The following is a 26,931-nucleotide window of genomic DNA, read 5'->3' as shown; positions in this document are numbered from 1 at the left end:
ATGGCCAGCAGAAAGAAATGCTTGGTTCTAGGATTTCTTGCATTTTTGTGGGCTGTATGGGGCACTGAAGGCCAAGAAGAGGAGGAACAGACCTGCAGGTTGCTGGGCAAGTTTGATTTGAATGGGTATGTAGATGCCCAAAACCACTCACTCATCATTGGAGGCCTGTTTCCTATTCACTCCAGGACCATCCCAGCAAACGAGTCAATTATGGAGCCAGTATCAGCGAAGTGTGAAGGGTAAGCCCCTCTCGCAGTCTTCTCTCTATAGCAATAGCAGGGGCGGGGCGCAGCAGTGGGTGTGATGGGCAGCAACTGGTACAGGATCCCTGACTATCTGTTTGACTCAGGATAGACAGTTCTTGTTTCTGGGCCCCAGTTTCTCCAAGGTGAACATTCTCGGATTGCTTATTAATTGGAACAGGCTACTCTCCAGTGGATGTTTGCCCACTTGGGCATCTCAGACAAAAAGGAGCACATTTTGTATAATATGGAACATCGCTCCTCCGAGAGGGGTCAACATCTCCTGAGAGCCTGCTAGAAATGTGGAATCCTGGGCTGCCTCCCGACCTGCTGAGTCAGAATCTGCATTTTGACAGCCTGCCTGGTGATTCAGGCACACAGTGAGGGCTGAGAAGCACTGAAGCAGAATCAAGAAAGCACTGTTGGTTGGCACCATGGCTCACTAGGCTAATCCTCCACCTGCGGCACCAGCACCCTGGGTTCTAGTCCCCGTCGGGGTGCCGGATTCTGTCCCAGTTGCTCCTCTTCCAGTCCAGCTCTCTGCTGTGACCTGGGAAGGCAGTGGAGGATGCCCAAGTGCTTGGGCCCCTGCATCCGCATGGGAGACCAGGAGGAAGCACCTGGCTCCTGGCTTCAGATTGACACAGTGGGCCGGCTGTAGCAGCCATTTGCATTTGAACTAATGGAAAGGAAGACCTTTCTCTCTCTCTCTCTCTCTCTCTCTCTCTCTCTCTCTCTCTCCCTCTCTAACTCTGCCTGTCAAAAAAAATTGAGAAAGCACTGTTATAGTTTTATTGCTGGTTGTTATAAACTAAGCTCACCTCAAGTGGGAATACACCATGTGGGAACAATGATTGCCTTCTGAACTAAAATTAATGGCAAGGTTCCTGCAGTTGCTGAAGGCTTCCTCCCCACATCCTCTCACCTCCAAGCTACCAGGTCAGGAAATGAGCGCAGGCTGGATCATCTGGTTTTGCTAGATTTGCAGTCTTTACAGGCAAACGTGGGATAGATTTCTAGACTTCCCCACAAACACACACACATGCACCCAAACACACACACACAAAGTCACACTTGCACGCTGGCACACACATATACACATAGACCCCACACTTGAGAATGACAGACTTAAAAGAAAAAGAAACCATATTCTAGGATTCTACTTCCATGACAAAGTAGCTCTGTTCATTTTCCCATATTCTTTCTCAGCCCTTTATATTCACAACTCTATGTTGTTTATGTCGATTTGGCCATATCGCATTCACAACTTCATATCAGGCATTGGTGTTGTATGGTAAGGATTTCCATGATGCTGTTTGGTATTTATACCCTTAATTGTAACTGTATGTTGTAGATACTCTAGCACCTTCTTACATCATTAAATTTTACTCATCACAACTCCTATCTTTTGATCCTATTTCATGCTTCATGTTTGAGACACCATTAGAGAGATGGATAGACTGTAATGTTGGCAAAAAGATTTCAATCACTCCTTATTTATCTTTGGCTTCTTCATTATTTTGTTTTAAATATTTATTCAGTTAAAAGAGTTACACACAGAGAAGAGGAGCCAGAGAGAGAGAGAGAGAGAGAGAGAGATCTTCTATCTGTTGTTTCACTCCCTAATTGGCTGCAATGGCTGGAATTGTGCCGATCCAAAGCTAGGACTCAGGAACTTCTTCCAGGTCTTCTAACGTGCTGCAGGGGCCCAAGGTCTTGGGCTATCTGCTACTGCTTTCTAGAACATAGCAGAGAGTGGATCAGAAGTGGAGCAGCCGGGACACGAAGTGCCTCCCATATGGAATGGCCGGCACTGCAGGCGGCAGCTTTTACTCACTACGCCACAGCGCTGGCCCCATCTCTGGCATCTTCTAACTGGTTTTCATGATTGCAGTGTAGCAAAAGGAAGAGGGAAGAGAAACACTTTTGCTTACAACTAAATATTTGTAAATCAGCTCATAATTTTTTTTAACTTTTATTTAATGCATACAAATTTCCAAAGTACAGCTTATGGATTACAATGGCTTTCCCCCCATAACTTCCCTCCCACCTGCAACCCTCCCCTTTCCCGCTCCTTCTCCCCTTCCATTCACATCAAGATTCATTTTCAATTCTTTTTATATACAGAAGATCAGTTCAGTATATATTAAGTAAAGATTTCAACAGTTTGCACTCACATAGAAACACAAAGTGAAAAATACTGTTTGAGTACTAGTTATAGCATTAAATCACAATGTACAGCACATTAAGGACAGAGATCCTACATGAGGAGTAAGTGCACAGTGACTCCTATTGTTGACTTAACAATTTGACACTCTTGTTTATGGCATCAGTAATCACCCTAGGCTCTTGTCATGAGAGTGGGAATAAGAGAGGGAAGAGATGTACAACTTGGGACATGCTCAAGCTGACTTGTCCCGAACGGTAGAGTTAGAAACATACCAGGGGATTCCAATTCAATCCCATCAAGGTTGCATGTACCAATGCCATCTCACTAGTCCATTTGATCAATTTCTGTTCACAATTGATCATAATGATAGGACTAAGAATCAAAGGGATCACACAAACAAGACTAGTGTCTGAAAATACTAACCAATAGAACAAAAAAGGGAGAGAATGATCCAACATGGGAAGCGGGATACACAGCAGACTCATAGAATGGCGGGTGTCCTAAACAGCGCTCTACCCTCAGAATCAGCCCTTAAGGCATTAGGATCCAGCTGAAAAGCCCATGAGAGTATTTCGTGCATGGAAAGCCAAGACACTCTGGCAAAAAAAAATGACATAAATGAAAGATCTCTGTGAGTGAGATCCCAGTGGAAAGAACGGGGCCATCAAAGAAGGAGGTACCTTTCTCTGAAGGGAGGAGAGAACTTCCACTTTGACTATGACCTTGTCTAAATATGATAAGAGTCGGTGAACTCAAAAGGCTTCCATAGCTTTGGCAACTCATGACAAGAGCCTAGGGTGATTACTGATGCCAGCTCATAATTTACTACAGACATTTTCAATCCTTAATAACATAAAATGGAAGTTTAGGGTTGTTCATAATATAAAATACAAATGTTTCATAAACTGAATGCTAAATTTGCTCTCCACTCTTCACTGGAATTTCTGAATGTTATTTGCCTCTAAGAGGAAATTATATATGTATAAATTTTCATGTAAATCCATGCTTCATTAAGAATAACTAGCCATAGTCACTGAAAGCAGTGGTGAGCAGTAACCACATCCTATCTGAAACATCCTCCACGTACCAGAGATGCAGTGAGGATTTGAGTGCACTTGCTTGGCTTTCCATTACACATTGGCATTTATGTGCATCTAATAAAGGACTGTGTGGTTTTACAAAAAAGGTGATGAATCGGTACCGGGCAGACTTAAGCAATATTCACATGTAAGACACATAGTGGTTCCCAGGGTGGAGAGTAGCTGAGCCTCCCCCTTTCTTAGCTGTGTCTGCTCAGGTTTTCTCAGAAGGGAGAGGAGGTCAAGAGAAAGGTGAGCAAGGAGTTCAGTTCCATGGCTCACTTGCAAGTGCAGGGGTGGGGTGGCTACCAGTCATTCACACCAAAGTAGGACTAATCTCTCACTCGGGCCTACTTGCTACGAGGGAACAGCAATGTCTGGAAGGTGGACAATGGAAGGAGAGGGAATTCTGAAGAGAATTGAGGGCGTGCAGCTAGGAGTGAAGCACAGGCGTGGAAGGTGAGGGGCATCAGAAGCCGGTGTGACACCAGGCGTGCAGCATGACAGACGGGCTGGTGCGTGCTAAGATTGGCGAAGAGAAAGATAAACATTGGTTGGGAACATGGACAAGATTTATCATCTTCTTCAGAAGATAAGTGGGAAACAGCATAGACAAGGTTTCCCTTTAAAACTGTGGTGTGCAAAGTGGGTTAAACTGGAACACCAGCATCCATATGAGTGCTGTTGAAGTCCTGGCTGCTCCACTTGGGTCCAGCTGCCTGTTCATGTGGCTGTGAGAAGCAGAAGATGGCGTAAGTGTTGGGGTCTCTAAACTCACAGGAGAGACGTGGCTGGAGCTCCAGCCCCCTGGCTTCAGCCTGGCTCAGTCCTGTGGGTGTGACTACTTGGGGAGTGAACCAGCAGATGGAAAGTACCCCTCTCTCTCTCTCCTTTCTCTCGGTAACTCTTCCTTTAAATAAACAACCAAATCTTTTAACAAATGTAATGAGAAAAGAAATGAAAGAGGAGCAGGGTGCTCACGGGTTAGGGTGGGGGAGGAATGTGCAGTCCTTGGCCAGCAGAAGCAGTCCGGGTCATATTAAAAAACAGAGACGAGGTTGGCGGTGAGGCCAGGGTGTCCGCCGGCCCCTTCGACACCAGGGACCTGAGCTCCAGGGCTTGCCTCACACAGGAGCCAATTATCTGATTTCAGCATTTTCATACATTTGTGTGAAAATAAGCAAAGACATTTATTTTTTAATCCGGGGGTTAAGGGTGCAGATTTGGTAATTAAGATTTTTTTCCATTAAAGAAATATTGTGCATACTGACAACACTCCTTAAAGAAGAATTCTGGGGTGAATGTCTTCAATATTAAAAAATCATGGCAGAAAGATGTTATTTGAGTTAGTATATATGAATTTTGTGTATTCCTACCATAAGTATCTTTGTGTGTTTTAAAGTTATAATTAACGTACAGAAGAAAATAAGAGAAGAGAAAGGAGACTCTTATGGCCCTTGGGACTTACAATAGGTGGGGAAAGTACGTCAGGGGTTACTGGGTGCTTGGTTTGGAAGAGAGAATTAGGAATATAGGAGTATTTTTTTGAAAGGAGATAAGCAGCAGTTTGAGATGATCACAGTAAATGAAAGATGCAGAGGGCAAGAAGACTTCCAAAAAGCTTCTTCCCATCCCAGATCAGGAGGCAATGAAGATCATTCACCCATTAGTCTTTAAACTTCTAAGGTTATTAGGAAAAATTAATTATCTCAGATAGGGAGGTGCCCGCTGATGTTTGGGGGAATAGCCACTCTTACCAACCCCAACAAAGAGCTGGTTTTCCTCCCAAAGTCCTGCCGCATGCTCATGCCTGACAAAAGCTATTTGTTTTCAGGTTTAACTTCCGGGGATTCCGCTGGATGAAAACCATGATACACACAATCAAAGAGATTAATGAAAGGAAAGACATTTTGCCCAATACTACTCTGGGCTATCAGATCTTTGACACCTGTTTCAGCATCTCCAAAGCAACGGAATCGGCATTGGTACTACTCACAGGGCAGGAAGAAAACAGGCCCAATTTTCGAAACAGCACTGGGGCATACTTGGCAGGAATCGTTGGGTCAGGTGGATCGTCCTTATCAATTGCTGCTTCAAGAATTCTGGGGTTGTTTTATTTACCTCAGGTATGACAGAGTATTGTGTTGGGTGCTGACTTATAAAGAAACACACACTCGGTCTGTGTTAAGTTGCAGCAAATAGCAAGGTGCCCAGGTGAGGCTGAATTAAGTTGCAGGGATGAATGATGCTGCTGTCTCTAATGATGTAGCATCAGGCAAGTGTTTGTTGAAGTCTGCTGAGAGGTGACTTGAGACTCTTCCATATCCGCTGGGATCCTGCTTTAATTTTTGGCTTGAGGCTGTGACCCAGTGATTTGTATGTTTCCATCTCACTGTGCACAGTTCTCTGTAGCATGGTGGCTGATTGATGGATGGTATTGGGAACTCATTTTGATTGTTGTCTATGTTAGCACTTATTATTCAAGACCCTTTTTGTTCATGCACTGACATGTGGAATGGGTCTCGGACTTTCAGAGGATGGCTAGAGTCTAGAGATGCTAACTTTTTCAGTTATTTAAATTTGGAGACAATAACACATTTAAACACAAGAAAAGATGATATGAAGAAGAACAGGTTATTAAGGAAGCATAAATAGAGCTCTGTAAGCATTCCTAAGGATGGGCCATTGAAGGATTCATAGTGAGGACTTATGAATGTGAAGGATGACTAAGCTTACTGAAGTTACTGAAGTCATGGGAGAATTTGAAATACTTGTAAAATTAGTGTTAAATAATATTCCTTGTAATGCTGCAAATACAAATTAGGAGCAACAGAAGGAAGAGTAGGGATGGGAGACACCGCTTCCAGCTTCGGTGTGGGCTTCCTGCAGCTCAGACAGCTGCTGCTGCTGCTGCTGTGAGCCGTGAGCTCTGTCTCCCACTGTGGTCCAGGCAGAATCTAGAAACCTCTAGAACAATTTTCTTATTCAAGTCCTTGCAATGCATCGGAGAAAAAGGTAAAAGACATGTATATGAGAGACGCTTTCATGTTGATTATCTCATCGACTAAATGAGCAGCCTAAAAATGTGTGTCTGTCATTACCCTGATTTCCCTCACAGAGAAAGGGAGGTTCAGGGGAGGTAAGTGGTTTGCCTGAGATCTCCCACTGATCAGTTACGTAGCTGTGATTAGAAACCAGGATCTCTGCTTCTGAAACCAGATTCTTTCCTAAGATGTTGCTTCTTGCATGATTCCACAGAAGATTGTAGACTTGGTCAATGGAGTAAAAGTAGGACAAGCGGTAAAGGAAACAGAGGATATTAATATTCTGGCGCATTCCTGAGGGAGTTGCCAGTCACAGAGAAGTGGAATTAGTACACAGAAGGTTTGCCAGGAGGCGGTATATTAATAACATCAGATGAGAATGGGATGTGATAAGTAAGAGTGTGACATGTGCTTTCACTGTAATGTCAGTCAGGTTGAGAGGAAGATAGATACAATGCAGGTAAGATGGCTAGAAATTCACCTGGGACATTCTTAAGTTCTCACAGATGGAAAGTACATACAAAAATCTTTAAGCAAATAAGAAAAAATTTATATTTATCTACAGAGTGTCAATAAAATGAAGGCTTCTGGCAAATACGTTGGAGATCATGACTTGAACTTGAGATTGAAGTGGTGCTTTTTATCACCTTTTTCAAGCTCAGTCTTAGGGTCTGCAAACTAGAAATCATGGCAGAGAGAAATAAGGAAAGAAGAGAGTAGAGAAAGACAGAAGGTGGTGGTGATGAAAAAAAAAAGAGGAGCAACAGAAAAAGAGAAAGAGGAAGAGGAAGAAAAGAAGGAAGACAAAGAGGAGGTGGAGGAGAAAGAAGATCAAGAGGAGGGGGGCTAGAGAGAAAGACACAACGCACACATGTACACAGACACCCACCCAACCATAAGCACATACATACACACAGAAACACACATGCACAAAGAGATAGAGAGAGGAGAAACTGGGCTTGCCAAATGGGCTGTGAGTCCATTCGCTTATGGATAAGATGTTGGATCTGAGGAAGACCTTAGATACCTTGACTTACCCTGACTCAGATGAGCATAGAGGAATGGGGAGGTGACTGTGCTAGGATCCCTTCTGGGAAAAGTAGTACATTCAACGATACATCTTAATTATTGGCTTTTCTCTTGGGCTAGGGTGGGAAAAGGATGGCTGGAAAGGTGCAGAGTGTTCTCTCCAACAGTCCTTTCTTGAGAGAAGGGAGAGGAATATTAGTTGTTTCATCTGTGCATAGATCCGAGAATAAATGGAGAACTACTGAGCTCCCTCCTTCTGCAACCAGTATATTCTGAAATTGTATAATGTAAGATTTGCTATTGCTCTCTAATAATTACACAAATATTTTCAATTGTAGGTGGGCTATGCCTCTACCTGCACAGTTCTTAGTGACAAACACCAGTTTCCATCTTATATTCGTACCATAGCCAGTGATAAGTTCCAGTCTGAGGCCATGGTAAAACTTATCCAACACTTTGGCTGGGTCTGGATAGGCACTATAGCAGCTGATGATGATTATGGAAAATATGGAGTGAAGGTTTTTAAGGAAAAATTGGAGAGTGTTAACCTCTGCACTGCGTTCTCCGAGATCCTGCCCAAAGTCTATTCCAGGGAGAAAATGCAAAAAGTTGTTGACGCTGTAAGGACCTCCACTGCGAAAGTCATTGTGCTTTATACATCCGACATTGACCTCAGTCCTTTTGTGCTGGAAATGGTTTACCATAACATAACTGACAGGACATGGATAGCAAGTGAAGCGTGGATTACCTCAGCCTCCATTGCAAAACCGGAATATTTCCCATATTTTGGTGGGAGTATTGGGTTTGCAGTACCAAGAAGTGATATACCAGGATTAAAGGAATTTCTTTACGACATACATCCCAGCAGGGATCCGAATGACGTCCTGACCATTGAATTCTGGCAAACAGCTTTTAACTGCACCTGGCCCAATAGCAGTGTCCCATACAATACTGACCACAGGGTGAACATGACTGGCAAGGAAGACCGATTACATGCCATGTCTGATAGATTCTGTACCGGAGAGGAGAAGTTGGAGGATCTTAAAAATACCTACCTGGATGTGTCTCAGCTCCGAATTACAAACAATGTCAAACAAGCTGTGTACGCGATGGCCTATGCCCTGGATCATATGAATAGATGTAAAGTGGGACGGGGTCCATTCCTTCCAGGACGGGTGTGTGCAAATATAGCTAACTTTGAGCCTTGGCAGGTAAGTAGTTGGTTTTACCCCCTGACAATGATCAGAATTCTCTCTCTTAAAACTATTAATTTGCTTTTGTACTTAATAGACACAATTTCATCATGTGCTGACCAATAATTAGGCCTTGCATGTGTGTCCTAAATGGGTATTTCTAATTTTCTTTTGTTAACAGAGTTGTTATTAGGTTTGTTCTGAATGATGGGAATCCCCTCCTGCCCCCCATGCCAAAACCAAAACCAAACAGAAAATGCATTTCCTTTAAAATCATTGGTTTTTTCTTTGGTATAGATTAAGTTTCAAGAAAAGCATTCTAGGACTGAGAGGGTGACTTAGGGACCCAGGTTTCTTCTATCTTGTCATTTTCCTACCATAGTGTTGGGACTTCGCCTTCAATCCTCGCGTCCACATTCTAACCTGCAGGAAGGGCAAGGGGCAAAGTGGCCATGTTGCCAGCCATGGGAGGATCATCTGGGAAATTACAGATAACTCTCCTAGCCGTCAGCCGGGATTACTCATGTGGTCCTATCTGACCTCAAGGGAAACTGGAAGGTGCAGTCTACATGCAGCGTGGGCGTGGACACCAGGAGCTGAAGACTGTGGGGGACTCTCCTGGAGCTTGGACCCAGGTCTTCTGTCTCAGTGTGGTGTCCCAGCATCTTGTGTTGGGACATGGGAGCCAGAGTGCTCTCACTGAGATACAGACTAATCAGATGCTCTTCTGGGGCGATCCTTCGGTGCCTTCCCTCTTACATCTAAAGGAGAAAGCATGCGCACCATGGTCTGGCAGAGTTGGTTCTCCAAGACACAGGCCCTGCCCATCTCTCTGAGTTCATCTCTTTTTTTCATAACCCTTTCTCTCCATCATTTCTTGCAACATTATATAGGTTATCATGCCCCACATGATAATTTATATAGTTTCACGGTGTTTGGAGCCATTGATTGCATATAAGGGGCTGTTGCTCTGCCGTAGCAGAAAAAAACACTGTCTGCAGTGCTAGCATCCCATATGGGCGCTGGTTCAAGACCTGGTGTTTCCACTTCTGATCTTTCCCAAACTCCCTACCAATGCACTTGAAAAAGCAGCTGAAGGTGGCCCTAGTGCTTGAACCTCTGCACCCTTGTGGGAGACACAGAAGCCTTGGACTCCTGGCTTCTGATCATCTCAGCTCTGGCCATTGTGGCCATCTCTCTCTCTCTCTCTCTCTCTCTCTCTCTCTCTCTCTCTCTCTCCGCCTTTGTAACTCTGTCTTTCCAATAAATAAATACACCTTTAAAGAACTTGATTGCACATTGAGTTAAGTTTTGTGTCTCCTTAGTCTCCAATCTGTAATAGTTCTGCCTTTCCTTTCCTTGTTTTTCATGACCTTGATGTTTTTGATAAGACTAGTCAGCTATTTTTAGAATGTCTTTTGAACTTGTCTCATGATTAGGTTGAGGTTATGTATTTCTGGCATGAATGTCAAAGAATCTAGGTTGTGTCTCTTTCCAAGCCTCTTATCAGGAAGTATGTGATATGATTATCTCATTGTTGATGATATTGTCTTCAGTCAATTAAAGTGGTGTTTCTATGTTTTTTCCCTGTGAAGTTACTGTATTATCTTCACAATTAATAATTTACTTATGATACAGTATTTTTTATTCTGAAAGTGTTCTATTTCTCATCATTCACCAACACATTTTAGCATGTATTATTGATGCTTCTTGCCTGAAACAACTACTACTGTATGGAAAAAATATATTTTTTATTTCTCTCGTTCTTTCTACATTATTGGGTGAAATTCTCCTCCTCCTCCACTGATTTATTTATATTGATATGGACTTGTGGGTATTTATTTATTAATGCATAACTTTTGTTATTTAGTTTGCTGCTCACAATTGCCCAGATTTGACCATTAGGAGCCATTTGAGTTGGCTTCTCTTTCCTTCTGGCTGGTCCTTACCATTCCTGAGAGCTTCCTGACTTTCTGCTCATCTTGTGTTTGTCTGCCCCAGACCTGGAGTCGGCTGCTTATTAGAAGGGTCCCTTTTCCATTTCCTCAAGGATAGAATTTAGAAACCAAAATTTGAGTGCTATGTATATCCATTGGTACTAAGGAAATTGTGGTAAAGGAGAACTGAGACATTAAGTTGCTTTTTAAATACCCTAGGGGAGACCCTTCATTTTAAAATCATCTGGATAATGTTTTTTTCTGTGTTAAAAAACAATACCCTTTTGTATGTGAAATTTCCACCTGCTAATTTATTATTTGAATATTGCAATTTTATATATTAAATTTTCTCAAAGCGCCACAATTATGTGTTAGGGTTGCAGGGAGAAAAGTCTTTGGGGAGAGTCAATAGACCACAGAGTATCAAGATAAATGTGGATTAGTCACTAATAGGGGTCATTCTCCTTGACACACTCCTCACTTATCAGAAAATCAAAACTTAAAAGCAAAACCTCACAGTAGAGAGGGTTAGAATGGTCAGTTAAGAAAGCCAGGGCTCAATAGACTAATCCTCTGCCTGTGGGGCCGGCACACCAGGTTCTAGTCCTGGTTGGGGCGCTGGATTCTGTCCTGGTTGCCCCTCTTCCAGTTCAGCTCTCTGCTGTGGCCCAGGACTGCAGTGGAGGATGGCCTAAGTGCTTGGGCCCTGCAGCCGCATGGGAGACCAGGAGAGGCACCTGGCTCCTGGCTTCGGATCAGCGCGGTGCGCCGGCTGCAGCGTGCCGGCTGCAGCGGCCATTGGAGGGTGAACCAAGGGTAAAGGAAGACCTTTCTCTGTGTCTCTCTTTCTCATTGTCCACTCTGCCTGTCCAAAAAAAAAAAACATCATAAATGTATCAAAATAAAAGTTTAGTTTTATTTAAAATGAAAATTATAATCAAGTTTTTACTCATTCGTTCTAGATAATGTCAGTAGTAGACTTAGATCAGAACACACACACACACATATACATTTTATATATATTAAATCTATTCAAAACTTTTTAAATCTGTAGTTTACTGGACATTTATAAATTATGCTGCCATATCTAGGTGGGAAGAGAACTGTGTCCTACCATCCAGTGATTACATACTGATGGAAGTATGGACACGTTGTTCTAGGGAATGACAGGGAGTGGAAGCCTTTGAAAATTTCCTTACTTGACTTTTTTGAGGAAGAGAAAAGAAAAGAAGAGTTCCTCTCATTGGAGTTGGCAATGGAAATGACTCTTGTGAGCTCTGATGCCTGTTTCTTTGGATTGAAGAGGGCAGGCAATAAGAGGAAGAGGGAGAGATGAAAGGGCAGGGATCCAGATCGATCTTAGCGGGGAAAGGTAGTTGTAATAATTCTGACCTTGGTATGCTCACTTGTTAAGGCTTTCAGGTCTACTGCCTTCATCCCTTTGAGAGAGGTAGAGCAGACATGATTGTTCTCTTTCTCCAGACCAGGAATTAATGCTCACTTGGTGTATACTTTACTCAAGGTCATGACATTTGACAGAGTCAAAGATATGATTCCAGGTGATCACACACCTTAATTCAGGCTCTTTTCACTAAATTGTGTGCCTTTCTGGTTTGTGCAGGGTTAGGAACTGGATGAGGCCCTCTGGTTGGGAAACAGAAGCCCTGACCGAGATCAGGAATATATCTCTGTGCAAATTGTTTTGCTTGATTCGAAACACAACACTATCTTAGCACAGCTAAGATTGAGGCAAGATTAAACAGGTATTATTTTATGAAAGGATCCAGGTTGTTGTCATTTCCATCCATTGTTGATACCCTTGGCCATGGCTTTTTCTGTCCTCATCCTTGTCCTTGAAGCGTGAATGGAACTTCAGGATGCAGAAGCAGTGAGTTCCTTGGCACGTGTTAATCCCTTGGTTTAGAATCTCCTTGCCACAAGTATTTGTCAGGCCAATATTCCTGCTAATCTCCTTAAGCCAGCTCATTTGGTCACTTCCTGTCGTAATTGTTTCCAGTTTTCCTAAAGTAATTAGTTAGCCTCTCCATCACTCATACACTTTCAACATTCTTCCCATAATAGCAACATAGAAGGCCTTGAGAGTTTTCCAGTTAGTACCTGTTTGTGTAGACTATCCATTGGTCTCTTGTCAGGGCACGGGATGGCCCTCTTGATCTTCCTGTCTTAGGCACCTTATCACAGGGGAGGGAGAAATGGTGGTGAAGGATGTGCTGGTGTCTTCAGTGAAGAAATCTAGGAAGGGAGTCAGTCTGCGTCCTGGTGCAGCAGGTAAAGCTTCTGCCTGTGAAGCCAGCATCCCACATGGGCACCAGTTCATTTTTGTTGGTCTGGGCTGCTCCACTTCCAGTCCAGCTCCCTGCTAATGGCCTCAGAAAAGCAGCGGAAGACAGCCCAGGTGTTTGGGCCTCTTTTACCCTTGTGAGACACCTGGAAGAAGCTCCTGGCTCCTGGCTCTTGGATACTGGCTTCAGCCTGGCCCAGCTGTGACCAGCAGGGGAGTGAACCTGCGAATGGAAGGTCTCTCTCTCTCTCTCTCTCTTACCCCCTCTTTTTCTCCCTCCCTCTCTGCCTTTCAAATAAATAATCTTATAAAAAGGAAAAAGAAATTCAGGATAAAAGTATAAAATATTGTGATCTATTTGCTACCACTATGCTTTGTGTAAACCAGAACTATCCAGTAGAAATCCAGAAGCCTCATGGGTAAATAGAAATTTTCTTGTAGTCATATTGAAAAACCAAGGTCACCATATCATATTAATTTGAACAATTTATTTAACCTAGTATATGCAAGGTAATATTTTAACATGTAATCATAATTGTGATAATATAAAATGTGAGCTTATTAATAAGGTAGTTTGCATTTTTTGAACTATGCTTTCATAATCTAGTGTGTATTTATGCTTACAGTGTTTTTTAATTTTGCTAATACTCTTCTAGTTCTAGTTGCTACAAGGAAGAGGTGATGTAGCAGACATCGAAGGTATACAGCAAGTGAAGAAAAACCATCACATCTCCTGAATTAGATAATTTTCTTTCTAAGATTCTATTTTCTAAAGAATTGCATTTTTACAAATTGTTTTTTTCTCCCACCCCCTTGCTTTCTAGCTCGTGTTCTATATACGGAGGCTTAATTTTACAACGCACGATGGGAGGAAAATTCATGTTGATAGAAATGGAGACGTGACTGGATACTATGATCTTCTAAATTGGCAATTAGATGATAATGGAAATATTGCTTTTGTGAAGGTTGGAGAATACATATTCACAGAGTCTAAGTTTGAATTCATGATCAGCAAGAACTCAACAATATTTTGGAATACCGAATCCTCAAAGGTTAGTCACCCTGGTATCTTATTTTGTTTATATGCAGAGAGAATTGCATTTCTATATTGTTTTAGGACTTGTGGAATCTAAACACCTAAAATTTGCCATTCCAAGCCAATTCTCCTAAAAATGCAGGTACTTCAAAAAAATTCTGGAAAAATGGAACCAAAGTAAAGTTTATTTTGATGCTAAATATTTTGAAGTCCATGCATAATTTTTTCATAATGTGCATTTTCACAATTTTTTGAAGAGGTCTTATATGGTACATACCTTTTCTATACATAGTTTTAGAACTCTTATTTTTGGAGCCTTTTTTCGGTTATAACTTTAAACACTAATTTCTTTTTTTAACTTTTATTTAATAAATATAAATTTCCAAAGTGCAGCTTATGGATTACAATGGCTTTTCCCCCATAACTTCCCTCCCACCTGCAACCCTCCCATCTCCTGCTCCCTGTCCCATTCCATTTGCATCAAGATCATTTTCAATTACCTTATATATAGAAGATCTATTTAGTATATATTAAGTAAAGGTTTCAACAGTTTGCACCCACATAGAAACATAAAGTGTAAAATACTGTTTGAGTCCTAGTTATAGCATTGAATCACATTGTACTACACATTAAGGACAGAGATCCTACATGAGGAGTAAGTGCATAGTGACTCCTGTTGTTGACTTAACAAATTGACACCTTTGTTTATGGTGTCAGTAATCATCCTAGGCTCTTGTCATGAGTTGCCAAGGCTATGGAGCCTTTTGAGTTCGCAGACTTCCATCTTATTTAGACAAGGTCATAGTCAAAGTGAAGTTCTCTCCTCCCTTCAGAGAAAGGTACCTCCTTCCCTCCTTCTTTAATGGCCCATTCTTTCCACTGGACTCTCACATGTAGAGATCTTTCATTTAGGTGTTTTTTTTTTTTTTTGCCAGAGTGTATTGGCTTTCCATGCCTAAAATACTCTCATGGGCTCTTCAGCCATATCCGAATGCCTTAAGGGCTGATTCTGAGGCCAGAGTGCTGTTTAGGACATCTGCCATTCTATGAGTCTGCTGTGTATCTGGCTTCCCATGTTGGATCGTTCTCTCCCTTTCTAATTCTGTCAGTTACTATTAGCAGACACTAGTCTTTAAACATTAATTTCATTATTTTGTTTTTCTTTTTCAAGTACTCCAGTCACACTGATTTGATCTCCTTTGTATGTCTTCCATGTCATATAAATTCCATTTCTACCTTTTTCTTGATCTCATTCTTATTTTCCTGCTCTCTTGAAGTGACCATTACTAAATTCTCACTCAAATATATTTTTTTTCTAAAATAGTTATATTTATTTATTTTTTACCCAGAAACCTTTTGTTTAGGTATTCAAACTTCATGCATTTCATAAATACAACATTGGGAACACAGTGATTCGTTGTACACCATTCATCTTCCTCCCTCTGCTATTTCCATTCTTATTTTTTACTAAAATTTATTTTCAATTAACTTTATACACAAAAGATTAACTCTATACTAAATAAAGAGTTCAACAAATAATATGAAAAAAAAGGACTGTTCTTCAATAGTTGAGACAAGGGCTGTTCAACGTCATTACATCTTAAAGTGTCAATTTCACTTCTGTAGATTACGTTTTTTATTTTTTGTTTTTTCTTTTCTACTTTTATTTAATAAATATAAATTTTCAAAATACAACTTTTGAATAATAGGGGCTTCTCCCCCCATAACCTCCCTCCCACCCGCAACCATACCCTCTCCCACTCCCTCTCCCATCCCATTCTTCATCATGATTACTTTTCAATTATCTTCATATACAGAAGATCAAGTTAGTATATACCAAGTAAAGATTTCAACAGTTTGCACCCACAAAGACACACAAAGTATAGAGTACTGTTTTAGTAGTAGGTTTACCATTAATTCTCATAGTACAACACATTAAGGGCAGAGGTCCTACATGGGGAAAAATGTCTCTTGAGGTCCTTGGCCCATCTCTTAAGTGGGTTGTTTGTTCTGTTGTTGTGGATTTTCTTGATTTCTTTGTAGATTCTGGTTATCAACCCTTTATCTGTAGTATAGTTTGCAAATATTTTTTCCCATTCTGTCGGTTGCCTCTTCACTTTCCTGACTGTTTCTTTTGAAGTACAGAAACTTGTCAATTTGATGCAATCCCAAATGTTAATTTTGGTTTTGACTGCCTGTGCTCCTGGGGTCTTCTCCAAGAAGTCTTTGCCTGTACCTATATCTTGCAGGGTTTCTCCAATGCTCTCTAATAATTTGATGGTTTCGGGTCGTAGATTTAAGTCTTTAATCCATGTTGAGTGAATTTTTGTGTAAGGTGAAAGGTATGGGTCTTGCTTCAAGCTTCTGCATGTGGAAATCCAATTTTCCCAGCACCATTTATTGAATAGGCTGTCCTTATTCCAGAGATTAGTTTTGAATCTTTTATCAAATATAAGTTGGCTGTAGATGTTTGGATTGATTTCTGGTGTTTCTATTCTGTTCCATTAGTCTATCCTTCTGTTTCTGTACCAGTACCATGTTGTTTTGATAACAACTGCCCTGTAGTATGTCCTGAAATCTGGTATTGTGATGCCTCCGGCTTTGTTTTTGTTGTACAAGATTGCTTTGGCTATTCGAGGTCTTCTGTGTCTCCATATGAATTTCAGCATCATTTTTTCCAGATCTGAGAAGAATGTCTTTGGTATCTTGATTGGTATTGCATTGAATGTATAAATTGCTTTTGGGAGAATAGACATTTTGATGATATTGATTCTTCTGATCCATGAGCATGGAAGATTTCTCCATTTTTTGGTATCCTCTTCTATTTCTTTCTTTAAGGTTTTGTAGTTTTCATCGTAGAGATCTTTAACATCCTTGGTTAAGTTTATTCCAAGGTATTTGGTTGTTTTTGTAGCTATTGTGAATGGGATTGATCTTAGAAGTTCTTCCTCAGCCATGGCATTGCCTGTGTATACAAAGGCTGTTGATTTTTGTGCATTGATTTTATATCCTGCTACTTTGCCAAACTCTTCGATGAGTTCCAGTAGTCTCTTAGTAGAGTTCTTTGGGTCCCCTAAATAAAGAATCATATCATTTGCAAAGAGGGATAGTTTGAGTTCTTCCTTCCCAATTTGTATCCCTTTAATTTCTTTTTCTTGCCTAATAGCTCTGGCTAGAACTTCCAGAACTATATTGAAGAGCAGTGGTGAGAGTGGGCATCCCTGTCTGGTACCAGATCTCAGCGGAAATGCTTCCAACTTTTCCCCATTCACTAGGATGTTGGCCGTGGCTTTTTCATATATTGCTTTGATTGTATTGAGGAATGTTCCTTCCATACCCAGTTTGCTTAGAATTTTCATCATGAAAGGGTGTTGTATTTTATCAAATGCTTTCTCTGCATCTATTGAGATAATCATATGGTTTTTCTTCTACAGTCTGTTAATGTTGTGTATCACATTGATTGTTTTGCAAACGTTGAACCATCCCTGCATACCAGGGATAAATCCCACTTGGTCTGGGTGGATGATCTTTCTGATGTGTTGTTGCATTCTATTGGCCAGAATTTTATTGAGTATTTTTGCATCTATGTTCATCAGGGATATTGGTCTGTAATTCTCTTTCAATGCTGCATCTTTTTCCGGCTTAGGAATTAAGGTGATGCTGGCTTCACAGAAAGAATTTGGGAGGATTCCCTCTTTTTGATTGTTTTGAATAGTTTGAGAAGAATTGGAGTTAGTTCTTTAAATGTCTGATAGAATTCAGTAGTGAGTCCATCTGGTCCTGGGCTTTTCTTTGTTGGCAGGGCCTTTATTACTGTTTCAATTTCTGTGTCAGTTATGGGTCTGTTTAGGTTTTCTATGTCTTCCTGGTTCAATTTAGGTAGGTTGCATGTGTCCAGGAATCTATCCATTTCTGATAGATTTCCCTGTTTGCTGGCATACAAGTCCTTGTAGTAATTTCTGATGATTCTTTTTACTTCTGTAGTGTCTGTTGTTAAGTTTCCTTTTTCATCTCTGATTTTATTGATTTGGGTCTTTTCTTTTTTTAGTTAGTTGGGCCAATGGGGTGTCAATTCTGTTTATTTTTTCAAAAAACCAGCTCCTCATTTGGCTGATTCACTTGTTTACTGCACACATTTTTGAAATCACCTCTACGATTTTATAAGACATTTATCCCTTTAGGCCTCTGCACGATTCTCATTAAGATAACCATCATGTTTGATATTAGCTGATCTCTACAAGATGAGAGACCTATCCTTTGATATTTCCTGGGGCCCAACTGGAAATATCAAAGTCCAAAGAATTTGAACTTCGATTTTTTGAATGCCTCTCACAAATGCTAAGAAGGCTTAAAATACCCAGTAGAAACAGGATTCCTTAACATTATGACATAATGTAGATAATATAAAGATTTGATCATTGTAACAAAGTGATTACTCATATGCTTTAGAATGAATATATATTCAAACAAACCATAATTTTTAATTAAAAAAATCAGCTGTTTTTAAACAATTAGAACCTAACAGAGACATTAAGAGAACACGATAGATTACTTCAATAGAACAAAAAATTTGTGTCTCCTCAGTCACCCCAAAAATTGGAAATAAAATCTTAAATATAAGAATCAGCACATGGAAGCATCCCATAACTTGGAAGAATTTTAACAGAGTCAGAACTAGGAAAGAGAAATAGATTGCTGCAGTGGATTAGAAAACTGACGGAGTTACCAATTAAACAAAAACTATTAAAATGAGATGCTGCAATTTTTAAACAGATTTTTAAGACTATTTCAAAAATATTTACTAACATATGTACCTCATTGCTTTAACAGAGTATCAGATTCTAATTTTATGTAAAAATTTCTAAAGGCAACATTTTCTATATAAGATATTTCATCAATTTTAATGTTAGTTAATTTCAAGTGATGTTGAACTATTTTCATATGAAGAATTTATTAAAACATGTAGGAAACCCAAATAGGTTTTCCATAGAATATAAGGTGCTAAGAGTATCAAAGTTTACATGTGGATACATTGATCTCATTTGCTTTACCCAATTTATACTTAGCAATTATACCTAGATGACTGAAGATGGTGATATTATATTGTATCTCTAGGTGAACTAAGGTCAAAGTTAAATTATGTGGCATTCTCCTTTTTTATAAAACTCTAGCTATAAATTAATGATATTAAACCAGATTGCAAAACCCACCTTAGGGGGGCTATAAAAAGCACTGACAACCCATGGCTATATCAGAAACCTGTTAAATGAAGTTGCAAAACAAATTTGGCAAGTTACAAAGCAATACTTTTTGAAGGCAGTGATCTTCCTAGATTCAAGAGAGAGAAACTTCTTTAATCCCAATGTCCAGTTACAGCTGAACCAAATTCTCATGCAAGAGATTGTTATTTACAAAGGCATCTTTTTAGATTCTGATTGAATCTGAGTCTGGTTTTCCACTGGAGATTGTTCACCGTTTTGTCATGTTTAGTGTGGGAGGGCATCCATCGGAGCAGATGGGCACCCATCCAGAGAATCTGATAGGTGATGGAATAAAGGGCAATGACCTACAAGGAGGCTCCCGTAAGAGCCCACGAAGGGCAAGCTGGAGGGGAAAAAACTGGAGGCCCAGCAAAGAGACCATAATCTTACACCTCAAACCCAAAGCCATCACTGGAAGTGTCTAATCATCGGACTGTCAGTCAAACCAGCCTCAGGCATGAGGAATCAGGTTGGGAGGTGTCTCAAGTTCAAGACTTCATCATCTGGATAAACCATATATATTCAATAGCAGCTGAAGTTGTTGGGCCTAGAGTCATGCCTAGAAACCCCCAGGCAAAATTAAAACAATGGGTGCAATGGTCACCTGATAAAATCTCTCCCCCATCGGGATTAAAGGCCTCAACAAGAGTCAAATGCTATGAGAGAGGGGCCCTGGTGGCTCACTAAGTAGACCCAAGGACCCCTGTGACACTCTGGAAAAGAATTCAATGCCTACTGGAGCACATGCAGGGGAATAGAGGCAAGAGGCCAGTTAGGAGACAAGGTTCTGAGAGGGCAGTCAGAGTTAGAGGGCTGGGACTTTTTGCAATTCACTTAAGCTAACTTCTCCATCCTCTAGCTTGTAAGCAGGCCAAATGGAGGTGCAGAAAAAATGAGGCATTTTTCTTTAAGCTCAGGGATCAAAGAAATAAAATAGATGGTTTGCCTTCTGGCTGGAATGAGAGCATAAAAAGAGAAATGGCCTTCAGGTCTTATATCTCCTGAGTCTGAGACATCTTTCAAAACTCTCTTGCAGCCTGTGGAGTACAGATGTGTACTGAAGCCCTCAGGGAAGGGAGGAAGGTGAGGGTGGGATTAGCACATATTACCCACTCTTGCTCAGCCTCTTAATCTTGAGTTGTATCCAATAGGCCTGATTTTGACAATGAGCCTTCACGGAAAGAGCCTTAGCAAAGGTGTTTGTAAGTTGGAGAGGGCCAGCCCTGGTTACCATCTAGGCTGGAGACTAGGCAGGTGAAGTCACAAAGAAGCACAGTGGGGGAATAAAATTTGCCCCAGTAAAATTCCTATGAGGTAGGTACTACTTAGGAAGGAGCAGACAGAAGTGACCCAAAAGAGGGGAATTGAGAAGGAAGATAGGGGACACCAGAGACACGCTGAGACTGTCTACACAAGGTCAGGCCACGTGGCGACTTAATGGGAGTCTAGATTGAAAAGCTACCTGTCTGCAATGGGATGATGAAACTTTAATTCAGGGCTAATGAAGGAAATATCTAGGAAGCACCCACTATGGGACCAGGAAATTGAGTTTGTAGGAATTGAGGAGACCTGGAGAGGTACAGAAAGCACTTAGAGGGGCGGAGAGAGATGGAGATCTTGTTGGGACCTGCGGTAAAGGAAAAACTCATTGAGGTATGGATCCTGGAGCCCATGGCCTCCCTCCAAGCTGAACTCAGTCTCACTGACACATTAATCTCCAGGAAGGAAGACGAGAATGCAGTTTTCAGGTGACACTGTACCAGGCCTTTGGGATCTGGTGTCCGGTCAGGGAGTCCTTAAAAAACACCAGAGAGTGGCTCTGGCCTGAATTTCAAGATGACTCCAAGCCTTTCTCCTAATCTTGAGCGGTGGGCCAATTCCTACAAGAGGAAGCTGAGTTGGATCAGACCAACATTTCCAGAGCTGAGATGAGAAGCAAGAAGCGTGGAGTCTCTGGCTTTACAGCTCCTGAGGATTCCAAAAGGGCAGGGGACTTGCTCCCTGTGGGAAAGTGCATTTCTCAGCCCAACACCATTCTGGCAGTCAGGGTCTTGTGCCCAGGCAAGAGACCTTCTGGGAGCACTGGTGTGTAGCCCAGACAGAATCCATCAGTCGTGTCAACTTCTCCCAGCCCCACGTGAAGGGCCGACCCACAACAAAGAGCGGGGTTAGGACAGTTTTAACTCCAGGAGATTGCTATGGCCTTAATCAACAGCCTTACTCTTGAGTCTTTTTTTTTTTTTTAAGATTTATTTATTTATTTGAATGTCAGAGTTACACAGAGAGAGAAGGAGAGAGAGAGGGAGGTCTTCCATCCTCTGATTCACTACTCAAATGGCCACAACAGCCAGAGCTGGGCAGATCTGAAGCCAGGAGCCAAGATCTTCTTCCAGGGTCCCCAGGGCTTGGGCCATCTTCTACTGCCTTCCCAGGCCATAGCAGAGAGCTGGATCTGAAGTGGAGCAGCTGGGACTCGAACCATCACCCATATGGGATGCCGGCACTGCAGGCGGCAGCCTTACCCACTAAGCCACAGCACCGCCCCAACACTTGAGTCTTAAGATGAGCAGCTGTGCTGATTGCTTTTAACGGGCTGACAAGGACCTGGTGTTTTTGAAAAGATGAGAGTTACTATGAAGGAGAGTAAGACTCTCTGAAGAAGAAAGCAACGGCAATCTGTATGCTCACTGTTCCAGCGGGATGATTCGACGATGCCTGGAGGTGAACTAGAGAGGAATCCCCTTCACATTGGAGTTACTATCCAAGTTATGGCACCAAAATGTTATGGGGAAATGGTGGTGGGGAACATATTATTACCTTGGTTATTTGCCTGAGATGGAAGAAAAATTTCCAAGTGGACAAGCAGAGTGATTTAAAATCAAGATTTATAACAGCCAGGGACCTCCAGCCAGAGTGGCATTGAAAGGGAATTCCAAGAGAGGGAAACACACACACACACACACACATATATATATGCACACATATATATCTATTTATTTTATATATTTACTTGAAAGGCAGAGTTACAGAGAGGCAGAGGCAGAGAAGGAGAGAGAGGGAGAGGAGAGAGAGACAATGAGAGAGAGATCCTCCATCCTCTGGTTCACTCCCAGATTTAGGCTAATCTGAAGCATGAAGCTAGGAGCTTCTTCCGAGTCTCCCACGTGGGTGCAAGAGCCCAAGGACTTGGGCCATCTTTTGTTGCTTTCCCAGGTCATAAGCAGAGAGCTGGATTGGAAGTGGAGCAGCCAGGACTTGAACTAGTACCATATGGGATGCGGGCACCGCAGGCAGCAACTTTACCTGCTACACCACAGTGCCAGCCCCGAAGCTTACATTTCAGCGAGGCATTGGTCAAGGGCACCAGATACTGAAGTGAGAGGAAGGAGGATGGAGCTAGACAAAAGGCCGTTAGATAGGGCAAGAAGAGTCTTAGGTGGTGGGTCGGAAGCTAGAGCAGAGAGGTTGAAAAGCACAGCGATACTGACAAATGGAACAGAAAGGCATCAGCCCATTGTTTACAGTGATTTTCAGAGAAAAGTAAATGGAGAACTCCTTCCAGAAGACTGGGTGGGGAGAGGACATTTGATTCATTCTGTGGTGATGATGTCATTTACCTTTCAGAATGTGAGAACAGTTGACTGTCACGTCTTCCTTTAATAGCTATTCCTCAAAATGTATTTAAAATATGTTTTTATATCTCTATATATGAAATGATCACAGGCCTAACCATATGTATACATACTTCTGAAATGTTACATATGTAACCTAGCTCAGAGATTGCTAACATTTCGTGTGTTACCTGATTTATATTTACCCTGTAAAACTCAACCTGAAAATTCTGATTTCCAAAAGTAAATATAAATATGAATACTCACTTCCCCAAGTGAATTTTTTATTACTGGAAAAACACTTTATCTCCCCTTTAAATATGGAACTTTTCCAGTAGATTAAGATGTAACAGATTCACAAAGCATACATTTAATCTGGGTTTAAGGTGTACATTCAGTTAGAATATAAGGGGAGGCAGTTCTGTGTTTACCACTGAGATTTCTAAACTCATGGAAGAATGAAACATTCCAACCTGTGCCCTGTCTGCTTTTCTTATTCCTCTTCCAGTTTTTCCAGTGGAATAGACATTTGTCTTTTTTTGTTTTTGTTTTTTTCTCCTTTTCCTTTCTACTGAACATTCATGACACGTCTTTCACTTTATGTCTCTTGGGATGACCTTGCTTGGAAGAAACATTTAAGGCTCTCAAGATGATTCTTATTTTTAAAAGATTTATTTTATTTGTAAGGCAGAGTTGCAGAGAAAAAGGGAGAGACACATACAGAGAGAGGTCTTCCATCTTCTGATTCATTCCCCAAATGGATGCAACAGCGGGGGCTATGTCATACCAAAATCAGGAGCCTAGAATTTCATCTGGGCCTGCCATGTGGGTGCAAGGGACCAAGTACTTGGGCCATCTTCTGCTGCTTTTCCAGGTACATTAAGAGGGAGCTGGATCAGAAGTGGAGCAGCTGGGACTCAAACTAACACCCACAGGGGATGCCGATGCTGCAGCAATGGTTTAACCCGCTACGCCACAGCGCTTGCCCCTCAAGATGCTTCTCGAGGTCACAGGTTCTCCAGAAGCAGGAACAGACTTGTCAAATCATCCCAGCTGCAGAGTCCCACAGGCACATAACCTGGCATGGATCTGCAAGGTTTGAAAGAGGTAGTTTTAGGGCTTGTGTTGTGCTGAAGCAGGTTAAGCCACTGGCTGCAACACCAGCATCCCATATGGAATTGCTTGTTCAAGCCCTGGCTGCTCGGCTTCTGATCCAGCTCCCTGCTAATTCTCCTGGGAAGGCAGCAGGAGATGGCACAAGTATCTGGGTCCCTGCCACCCATGTGGAAGGCCTGGATTGCATTTCTGGTTCCTGGTTTCAGCTTGGTGCAGCCACAGTCATTGCAGGCCTTGGGGTCAGTGAACCAGTAAATAGAAGAGTCTTTCTTTCGCACTGTAACTGCATTGCAAATAAATACATAAATCCTTACAAAGAGAAAGAGCTGGTTTTACATTTCTAGAATCAACCACAAGATGGTCCTTTAGAAAAATTCCTCTCTAGACTGTGTATTGTTCTCCTTGTCTCTTGTTTATATCCAGATGTTCAGTGCCTCTCAGATATGCACCAAGTTTCCCTGGAGATCTGAAGGGGAACTTTCTCAGCCTTGAGAGTGGCAGACATGTAGTGCTTGCTTACATTTGTTGAATTTGTCTTTGCTAGATTCCCCATTCGGTGTGTACTGATTTGTGTCCTCCTGGGACCCGGAAGGGGATTCGTCACGGGGAACCAATTTGCTGCTTTGAGTGCATTCCATGTGCTGATGGACATGTGTCACGGATGGCAGGTAGAGATGGTTGATCTTTCATTGATATAAAAATTCAATTTGATTAAGCACGTGTTGGCAAAGAGAGCCTTGGAAGCCTTCTTTACAAATGGATGTCAATAATCTTTTACCAAATGGCCTTCAATAGCAATTTTACAACAGAATTGTTAAGGTGTGATTTGGTTTCTAAATGGGTAATACACAATGAGTCATGTGAACAACACCCTGGCTTCGAGTGGCTCAGTCTCTATGCAGAGTTGCATTCAAGTCCAGCTCAGGAGTAGTGAGCAGTGATTAAAAGGAAGTTGCAGTCTTTCCCATATCTTTCAAAGAACATTAAAGAGAAACCTTGCCTAATCTCTCAAAAGCAGACCTTCAATGACTTGTTTTTCTATACCAGTGTTCTGCCTTGGAGCCCCTGCAGCACAGCTAACTGCCTCAAACCTCTGCTGGTCCCTGGACATGTGCTGGCTGCTTTTGATTTCCTTCTGATCTTCAGTGCTTCTCTACCTGTCCCTCACATCTGTGTCAGAGGGTGAGGAGGGGAGACACTGGGAAGGCCAAGCCAGAACGCTCTTCCATGGGGCTGAGCCTGAAGGCAAGGCTGAAAACACTGGCGTTTGAATCAGCCTCATCCCGGTCAGAACCCTCTTGATTGTTTCTCACCAGTAGCTCTATTGCCTTGTGTTTTTTCCCCTCTGTCATGGATTGCTTTGGGTTTATGCAGGTACACACTTTCCTTTTCAACTACATAGTTGGACCAAAAGATGCAAGTTACTTGACAAGGCTGCTGCAAGAAACAATGAAACTGACAAAAAAGACTGAATTTCCAAACTTGAAAACAATTCCCTTGTGTGACATTACCTGCACTCTCTAAGTCCTTTTTATCACTCTCTCTTTTGAGACCTGACACATCTTCTGTAGGAATATGAGTCCTTGCTCTCTAGGCCCCTGACTGCTCTGGGCTGTTTGCAGTTGAAGGGAACAACTGATGCACTCACAGTGAATTCTCTGTTCTCTGTTTAACAGGCCAAAGGGAATGTGAACAGTGTGGTGAAGACTACTGGTCCAATGCAGAGAAGAGTGAGTGTGTGCTCAAAGAGGTGGAATTCCTTGCCTATGATGAGGCCCTGGGCTTCACGCTGGTCATTCTGTCCATCTTTGGGGCCCTTGTAGTCCTGGCTGTCATGGTTGTGTATGTGATCTACAGACACACTCCCCTGGTGAATGCCAACGGCCGCGAGCTGAGCTTTCTTATTCAGGTTTCTCTGACCATCACAGTGCTGTCATCCATGCTTTTTATTGGCAAGCCGTACAACTGGTCCTGCATGGCCCGTCAGATCACTCTGGCTCTGGGCTTTTGTCTTTGCTTAGCCTGTATTCTGGGGAAGACCATTTCACTCTTTTTAGCCTACAGAATTTCCAAGTCCAAAACCCGACTTATATCCATACGTCCCCTTTATCGGAAAATCATCATAGTAATCTCTGTTCTAGTTGAGATTGGCATATGCACTGCCTACTTGGTGCTGGAACCCCCAAGGGTATACAAGAACATAGACTCTCAAAATATAAAGATCATATTTGAATGCAATGAGGGCTCTGTAGAATTCTTGTGCTCAATGTTTGGGGTTGATGTCTTCCTGGCCTTGCTCTGCTTCCTTACGACCTTTGTGGCTCGCCAGTTGCCAGATAATTACTATGAAGGAAAATGCATCACCTTTGGGATGCTTGTGTTTTTCATTGTCTGGATCTCTTTTGTCCCTGCTTACTTGAGCACCAAAGGGAAGTTCAAAGTGGCTGTGGAAATATTTGCAATCTTGGCATCCAGCTATGGCTTGTTGGGTTGTCTGTTTGCTCCCAAGTGCTTCATTATTTTGCTGAGGCCAAAGAGAAACACTGATGAGATTGTTGGTGGAAGGGTCCCTGCCATAGATAAGAGTATACAACTGACTTCAGCTTCTGTGAGCAGTGAGTTTAATAACACCACGGTGTCCACTGTTGTGGGTGATTAACGTTGAAGGGTATATGTCCTTCAAGGCTGCAATGGTGACATGTCCGACATACCCTTTCAAATTGTCCCTGTGGCAGTTGCCTGATACTCTGGGGTCATGTTGATGATTGTGCTCTGGTGGTTTAGTCTTAGCATGGTCTTTGAACACTCATGTTGTGTGATACACTTTGGTATGAATTACAATATTGCTTACTATTGAAGGACAAACTATTTCATCCAAAAATTTCAAAGTACTTTGGAAATAGATGATGTG

General features: G+C 41.9%; 1 protein-coding gene across 1 annotated transcript; it reads left to right on the top strand.

Annotated features, from left to right (window-relative positions):
- LOC133749220 (vomeronasal type-2 receptor 1-like) lies at positions 1–26,679 on the top strand. The gene is made up of 6 exons (XM_062178437.1): positions 1–239; positions 5,326–5,617; positions 7,903–8,775; positions 13,821–14,048; positions 24,565–24,688; positions 25,697–26,679. The coding sequence occupies exons 1-6, from the start codon at positions 1–3 to the stop codon at positions 26,677–26,679; spliced, it is 2,739 nt and encodes a 912-aa protein (XP_062034421.1).
- The last annotated feature ends 252 nt before the right edge of the window (positions 26,680–26,931 follow it).

This window comes from Lepus europaeus, chromosome 2 (genome assembly GCF_033115175.1).
Source record: "Lepus europaeus isolate LE1 chromosome 2, mLepTim1.pri, whole genome shotgun sequence".
Lineage (NCBI taxonomy): Eukaryota > Metazoa > Chordata > Mammalia > Lagomorpha > Leporidae > Lepus > Lepus europaeus.
The sequence above is the reverse complement of the archived record's forward strand: the minus strand, read 5'-3'. Positions and strand labels throughout refer to the sequence as shown.

Excerpts from the sequence above, each read along its gene's own strand:
- LOC133749220 (XM_062178437.1), top strand. The coding sequence starts at position 1 with ATGGCCAGCAGAAAGAAATGCTTGGTTCTAGGATTTCTTGCATTTTTG. Across the intron at positions 240-5,325 it reads GTATCAGCGAAGTGTGAAGG|GTTTAACTTCCGGGGATTCC; the intron begins GTAAGCCCCTCT and ends ATTTGTTTTCAG. Across the intron at positions 8,776-13,820 it reads CTAACTTTGAGCCTTGGCAG|CTCGTGTTCTATATACGGAG; the intron begins GTAAGTAGTTGG and ends CTTGCTTTCTAG.